Source organism: Otolemur garnettii, unplaced genomic scaffold (assembly GCF_000181295.1).
Source record: "Otolemur garnettii isolate 467f Iridium unplaced genomic scaffold, OtoGar3 scaffold00134, whole genome shotgun sequence".
Classification (NCBI taxonomy): domain Eukaryota; kingdom Metazoa; phylum Chordata; class Mammalia; order Primates; family Galagidae; genus Otolemur; species Otolemur garnettii.
In genome coordinates this window covers 3,800,674-3,807,997 of record NW_003852529.1, presented here as the reverse complement: position 1 = coordinate 3,807,997, position 7,324 = coordinate 3,800,674, and the positions used below count along the sequence as shown (strand labels likewise).

At 58.0% G+C, this 7,324-nt stretch overlaps 2 protein-coding genes across 3 annotated transcripts in view; both read left to right on the top strand.

Moving 5' to 3' along the window:
• The window catches only part of RAB1B (RAB1B, member RAS oncogene family), a 7,260-nt gene extending 3,802 nt beyond the window's left edge, over positions 1–3,458 (top strand). The window contains exons 5-6 of the mRNA XM_003798358.1: positions 1,801–1,932; positions 2,031–3,458. Coding sequence (XP_003798406.1) covers positions 1,801–1,932; positions 2,031–2,225 — 327 coding nt within the window. The 3' untranslated portion in view covers positions 2,226–3,458. The remainder of the gene's footprint in view (positions 1–1,800; positions 1,933–2,030) is intronic.
• A 662-nt stretch (positions 3,459–4,120) lies between these two features.
• The window catches only part of CNIH2 (cornichon family AMPA receptor auxiliary protein 2), a 5,968-nt gene continuing 2,764 nt past the window's right edge, over positions 4,121–7,324 (top strand). Inside the window, exon 1 of one of the 2 annotated variants that reach the window (XM_003798359.1) lies at positions 4,121–4,457. In XM_003798359.1, the coding sequence (XP_003798407.1) occupies positions 4,377–4,457 (81 nt within the window). In that variant the 5' untranslated portion in view covers positions 4,121–4,376. The remainder of the gene's footprint in view (positions 4,458–7,324) is intronic. The other variant, XM_023518299.1, reaches the window with a different exon arrangement.

The following is a 7,324-nucleotide window of genomic DNA, read 5'->3' as shown; positions in this document are numbered from 1 at the left end:
CGTGGCTGGCGCCTTAGCTGGTTGAGCTATAGGCGCCGAGCCGTCATCCTCAGTCTTACCTGGGGTGCTGAATGGCCAGGTTTGCATGTTCAGGTGAGGAAGCTCATGTGCAGAGGTGTTCACTGATGTGCCGCCAGACTCACAGGCAGGACAGGGCCAGCATTGCCACCCAGGGTTCCTTGCTTTTGAGCATGTCCTTTCTTGTCCTCAGGCAGCCTCTCCTGAGCTCCAGCCGATCTGCAGCACTCAGATGTCCAGCCGCAGTCTCTCTCCCCAAAACAACACTACACCCACATCTCTGTAACAGAATCCCTATCAGCCTGGGCAGAAAACTCTTCCTCACCCATCCTGTCAGTCTCAAAGCCCTTGTATTCCCTCCCCATCATCTCTCAAATGTGTCCCCTCTTGATAATAGCAGTGATGAGGATAATAGCAGCTCTTGCTAATTGAGTACTTGTTAGGAGATAGGCCTGCATCCGTCCCCAGGCTCATTACAGCCCTACCAGTATGTACTGTCTTAAAGAAATGAGAAACAGAGCCTTAGAGAGGCCAGGTGACATATCTAAGGCCACACACATAATGGCTGAGCCAGGGCTTAACCTATGGTGGTCTAATTGTAAATCCCATGTGCTTCCCTGGCTCAGGCACTTCCCTGGATTATTCTAATCATCTCCCAGTTGGTCTCTGTCTTGTTGGTCTGATCTGGTTTCCACACTCCTGCTAGGTCAGTCTTTCAAGAACATAGTGTGATCCTGCTCCTTCCTGCCTTAGAAAACCTCTACTGGCTCTCTTTTGTCCAAGACTTAGCCAGGCTTAGACCCTTTTGTGCTCTGGCCTGCCTTCTCCCTCACCTTCCTTGAGGGTCTGCAGCCCAGCAACAGTTCTACTGCTTCCCACTCTGTTGCCCTTTCCCTCCCTCGCCCTCCCTCTTCATGCCCCTTCCATGCTGTGACCTGGCACACACTGTCTCCTCCTCAGCTGGCACCTGTCCTAGACCAGTTCCTACCTGCGTACTTAGGTCAGCTGTAGCAGAGATAGTCCTTCCCTCTCCCTTCCGCCTTCTGTCCTGTCTTGCCATTTTGTGTCCTGCTCCGTTCTTCCTCTGTCCCCTGAATGTTTTAGGGCATGAGGGCCCATGTTGGGACCCAGCAAGAGGTATAAGTTTGAGCCCATTATGGTATCACCAGGCTTCTGAGAAGGATGAGTGGCTCTAGTTTGAGTACTTTTCTATAAGTTCTGTCACTTGTCTGGGGAGGGAGGACAGCAAGCTGCTAGGAGAGTGAGGTTGAGTGATTAGGCTTTTGGTACCCAAAGCAGGTGAATGTTAGACTATTCCTGGGACGCCTGTCTTCCTCGTAGGCCAGGCTTGCTTTGCAAGGACCCTGCACCTTCCACTGGGCTTTAAGGTTTTTAACCTTAAAGGGATTTTAAGGCCACAGTAAGAACTTTGAGAATCTTGAGGACCTGTTACTCTCTGTTCCTGTCTCCTCCAGCCCTTCTGATTTCAGGTGCTCCCTCCATGTGGAGAGAGAGCTGAGGGCACAAAGATGGCTGGCTCTGAGACCTGGACAGCACCTGGCTGTGCTGGACCTGGCTTTTTGGGTCACAGACAGAGGAGGTCAGGAAGAAAAACTAAGTCTTCAGGAGAGGGTTCCCTCTGCATCCCTGAGTCCAAGGCTGCTTATGCCTTTCTCGGGTCCCGGGCAGCCCCCTTTCCCTCAGAGAAAGGCCCTGTTCTCCAGGGCTTGGGTGGGAGTGGGAGTTAGGATCAAAATAACTTTTGACTCTGGCCCCCTCTAGGAATCCTATGCCAATGTGAAGCAGTGGCTTCAAGAGATCGACCGCTATGCCAGTGAGAACGTCAATAAGCTCCTAGTGGGCAACAAGAGTGACCTTACCACTAAGAAGGTGGTGGACAACACCACAGCCAAGGTGAGTGGGGCCTGGGCCAGGCTGCTCATGGAGCCTGGAGCCTGGAGCCTGCTGCCTCTTACCTTTCTCTCCTTTCTTCTCTCCTCTCCCCTTGTCAGGAGTTTGCAGACTCCCTGGGCATCCCCTTCCTGGAGACAAGTGCCAAGAATGCCACCAATGTCGAGCAGGCGTTCATGACGATGGCTGCTGAGATCAAAAAACGGATGGGGCCTGGGGCAGCCTCAGGGGGTGAACGGCCCAACCTCAAGATTGACAGCACCCCTGTAAAGCCAGCCGGTGGTGGCTGTTGCTAGGAGGGGCATGTGGAGTGGGATAGGAGGGGGCACCTTCTCCAGATGATGCCCCTGGAGGGGGCTGGAGGGGCCTCCCACTCCCTCTCCTGGGGCATTTGAGTCTGTGGCTTTGGGGTGTCCTGAGCTCCCCATCTCCCTCTGGCCCATCTGCCTGCTACCCTGAGCCCTGATTGTGTCAGGTCTCCCAGGGAGGACACCCAGGACCTGTGGCTAGGGTGGGGCTTGCTCTGCTGCTGCCTCTAGGTAATTTTAAAAGATGCCCCACCATATACTTTCCTTTGGAATGAGGGCTCCTCTCTCTCCCTCCTGCCCCCATGTATGCTGCACTGGGTTTCTCTCTCTCCCCTTCCTTGTCTCTCTCCTTCCCCAAAGCTGAGGGCCTCCCTGGCCTCTGTTGTCCCTGGCTGCAGTCAGTGCCCAGGGCCAGGAGTATAGCCAGGGGATCCAGGACCTGGGATCCAAGGCCCTGGGCCAGACCTCAGGACAGGCGTGGGGCCACAGGGGCTCAAGCTGCCCACCCTTTTTTCTCCCCACAGACTCCCCTCGCATCCCTCCCACACTCCCAGCTCTAGCCGTCCAGCTGCAGGGGATCTGAGCACGAGGGCAGGTGGGTGGGCAGCCTCACTGGGCCTGTGTCTTGAGCCCGGAGGGAGCCTGCTTCTGCCACCCCCTGCCCTGCCAGAGCCAGGCCCATGCACTGCCTGCCTACCATGCCCCTTTGTCCCCGTGGCAGGCAGAGGCGGAAGGCCCACCGTTAAGAGAGGCTGGGCACCAGCCTTAAACCTCACTCTGCCAGCACCTCCTCCCTCCCTGAGGCAGCACACCCGGCTTACTCTCCCTTCCACACCTTGGAGCCTAGTAGGGCACATCCTCAGCTCCTGCCACTACTCTGGGGAATGTGGGTTGGGGGACTTCTGCTTGTCCCCTTCCCACCCAGGATCCTAGCCCTCTGCCCTCTGGCACAACTGCTTTCTGCAGAAAAACAAATCTTTGGTCTCTACCTAAGAAGCCATTTCCCTTGTGCTGTCTCTTGTCTGTCCATTTGTACCCTGCTCTTCAGCTTGTATTTAAGCCCCTGGGCTGCTCCTTGGGGTGTCCTCTGCTCCCAGATTCCCCTCTGGTGTTATGTCAGGCATTTTGCAAGGAAAAGCCACTTGGGGAAAGATGGAAAAGGACAAAATAAAAATAAATTTCCACTGGCCCTCGGGTGAGCCGAGGGTTTTTGCAAGGAAATTGTGGTGGCTGAGTGTGGTCTGGAGCCAAGCCCACCCCCAAGGTGGAGGATAGAACTGGGCCCAGGGGCTTGGTGGTATGCTCTGTGTCTTGGGGTCGCTGGTGAGAGCCCTTGACCCATTTCCTGGGGCCAGAAGAGCTGCTTTGTGCTTCTGTAGTTTGTCCCCAAAGGCCCAGCACTGTTCTGTCAGGGAGCGCTATGCAGGCGGCCAACAGCGAGTACCTGGTGAGCCGCTGTCAACACCCACGCAGGCTCACGTCTAAGCTGTGAAGTCAGGCGGGAGCTCGATGCACCTGGCCCGCACTCCCTTTAGTCCCTTCATCCCACTGCACTCTGGCTTCCAGGAGTTTCCTCCCCAGACAGTGACAAGTGCTTTGCGCTTAAGACCTGGTAGTGCAAGGCGACGCAGCGTGTGAGGGTGGGGGCGTGTGCCGGTCCGCGTGGACGAGTGTGGCTGCGGTGGATTGTCGGTGCTGAGTGGGGCCGGGGGTGCACAAGCCGTGTCTGCGTGGCCTCGGAGGTGTACTGCCACTGGCTCTCCAGGGCTGGGGGTGACAGCCTGGGGAGGGAGCGGAGGGGCGCGGAGACCCGGCCCCGCCCGAGGCCGCTCGCTCGGCGGCCCCGCCCCCGGCTCCGCCCCACCGGCTTCGCGGGCTGGAGAGCGAGGGAGCCGCAGGCGAGGGATCGCAGGATGAGCGATCGGGGCCCGGGCAGCCGGCAGCGGACGCGCCCACCGAGCCCCCCGGCCCGCGCCCCGCGCCCCCCACCGCCTCGCGGCCCCGGTCCCGGCCGCGCCGCCCGAGTCCCCGGAGCCCCGCGGGCCATGCCCGGCCGGCCCTAAGCGCGGGCCGGGGGGCGTCCCCTAGTGCCTGGGCCACGCGCTGGCGCCCCCCGGGCCGCCGACCGGCGCCGGGGCCATGGCGTTCACCTTCGCCGCGTTCTGCTACATGCTCACCCTGGTGCTGTGCGCCTCCCTCATCTTCTTTGTCATCTGGCACGTAAGGCCGGGCTGGGGCTGGGGGCGGGGTGGGGGGCAGGGGGCACGCGGAGCGGGAGGAGTCGGGGCGGTGGTCTCAGCATCCCAGGGAAACTTGGAGCCTGAGCTCTGTCGTCCTCCACGGTCGGCTTCTGTTCGCCCCCATTAGCATCCCCCATGGTCGTCTTCCTTCCCGGGGGCCCCCCTTCCGCCGCCGCCCCCGCCTGCGTGTGTGTCAGTCGGCCCTGACCCCCCTCCTCTGCCCCATCCAAACTGGGGTGGGGGTAGGAATTCTGAAATTTTTGTTTCTTTACCTTCTCTGTCCCCCATCCAGCCGCCCCCGTTTGTCCATGGGGCAGTTTGTCTGTCCGCTGCCTCCCCCCCCCCCCCTTGTGGGTTTTTCCAGCCAGAGAGATGGAGCCGGTTGCTATGGCAACTGCATCTGTTTACAGGACCTACGTATCTCAGCCCATTAACCCCTTCCCTTCCCAGCCCCCTCCCAGTTCAAGCAGCCCCCAGAGACTCCCCCCATTGGCTCACCTTGTTTCTCCCTATCCCTCTTACAGGGCTTCCCAGCCCCCTCAGGTCTCCTCTCCACTTTCCAGCTTCCTTCCTATTCTGGCCACACTTTCCCCTTTGTCTGGCATCCCACTTGATCTGGCCCTCAACCTGACCTAGCTTCATTACCTGCTTCTTCCAGTGTCCATATCTGTCCCTCGTCCAATCAGGATCTGATCGCTTCCCCCAAAGAGGCTTCCCCTCCCTTGTCCTCTCCTCTGCCTAGCTCTCTTCCCTTCACTACAGAGCTATCAATCAGCCTCCAGCTCATTGTTGGGGACCTAGGCCCCCCTTTACTACCCTCTCTCCTCAGCCCCAGCTGCCTCCTTCCCCATGCCTCTGTCTCTGCTGCAGGCTGCCCAGCTCCTGGGCTGGCTCAGCAGGCATCCTCTGCTCATGTCTCCTGCTCACACTCCCCTTTAGGGGGTCCTCTTACCTTCTCTAGTCTCTGCTATTCCCCATCCCCCCTGCCTGCCAGTGCCTTGCAGGCTTCTTTCCTGGGCTCCCCATTTCCTCCCTCCTTTCTTTTCCTGGGACCTGCTGCCTGCTCCTGGTTCTCCATGTGCACCCTTCCCCATCCCCTGCACCTGTCTCTTTGATATAAGGATGCATACTCTTTATCCCTGGTACTCAAGGATTGACCCCTACAGGCACCCCAAACACACCCAGCTATAGCCCTGGCCTTGCTTCTCTCTTTCTCTGACTCTCAGTTGCTTTTCTTTTCTTTCCCTCACCCTTGCTCTATTTCTTTTACCCTTCCTCCATCCCCCCTGGGCCCACTGGGGCCTCCTATCCCATCCCCAGGGCCTTGGACAATCCTATGGGGTAGGGACAGGAGACTGTGGTCCTAAGGACTAAAAGGAATTGAGGGCCTCAGGCTGGGAAGCACAGAGCTAACCAGCACCTGTAAGTCAGGAAGTCCCTTCCCCTCCAGGGTCCTCCCACCAGCCCTGTGGGGGGTCCTTATCCTTAGAGGATTCTCACTTGTATTGATGCTTCCTGAGGACCAGGCTCTGGGTGTCTTTGAGGGAGTATGGATAAGACTCAGACTTTGACCCTATAGAGCACCCAGGCTGGGAGAAAAGGGCGAAGCTTTAAAGTGACACCTCTGTTCATTCAACAAATATTTATTGAACACCTACTATTTGGAAGCCCTATATTTTCACAGCTATTTAGTTGGGTGATCTAAGCCATTTGTCCTCAGTCCATCTCCTCATTGGCACAGTGGACTTCTATATACATCAGAGTGCCTGGAGTGAGGCCTCCTAGAGGATAGGAGGTGTGGCCCTCAATCCAAAGGTTATAAGAACTAGAATCTTCCAGGGCAAGGACCCCCAGATCCCACTCCAGACCCCAAGCCCAGGCCCCAATGGTTGCTAGGCAACCCTGGTGGTGAGTGACGCGTGTCAGCTGTCACCGTGGGGGATTGTTTGTTCTGGGGGGGGGAGCTGAGTCAGCGCCAGGCAGCCTGAGGGGTGGGAGGCGCGACACCCGCTGCCTGCTGGTGGTGCCAGCTTCCGGGCAGACAGACGGCACCCTTCCACTCCCTGCTGGACCCCGTGGCCCTGCCTGCCAGGCAGGTGGCAGCCCAGAGTCAATGGGGACTTGAGAGGGGGGGTTCCAGATGGTCCCAGCTCCCTCCAGGAAGCCCATGTTCTTTCCCTCTGAGCCGTCTGGGGTCTGGGATGCTTGGGGGAGGTGGGCCTACTGCCTCATTTTAGGGCTAGAGCTGAGGGGAGGGGACTCTAGCAGGCCTCTCTGCCAAACCACCTCCCCCAAGCCACCTGCCAGCAGCCCTAGGTTGGTCCCATAATCCCCTCAAGCATCTGCTCCCCTCAAGAGTTCCCCTGCGAGGACGCTGCCATACTCCCCGACACCTGGAGGTATCTTGGGCCCCTCTACCTTTAGCCCAGTCCCTTTCTGGAGTCCAGGCCTAGAATCCAGTCCCGCCTCTCTGCTACCATTCTTCTGTCTCAGACCAGACTGCCATTAGTCCCTCCCCTTACACTCCAGCAGTCCCCTGCTGGTCTAGGTCGATGTGGATAGGAATTTTAACTCTGGACTCAGACCGAGTGAGAATCCTGGCTAGCCTTGAACATATCACTTAACCTGTCTCAGCTTCCTCATCTGCAAAACAGAAAGGAAAATAGTACTAGTTCCTATGTCATTAGGCTGTTGCAAGCATTAAATGAGTTAATAAACATAAAACCTGCAGGCTTGGCGCCTATAGCTCAACCGGCTAAGACGCCAGCCACGTACACCTAAGGTGGCGGGTTCGAATCCCCAGCCTGGACCCGCCAAACAACAATGACGGCTGCAACCAAAAAAAAA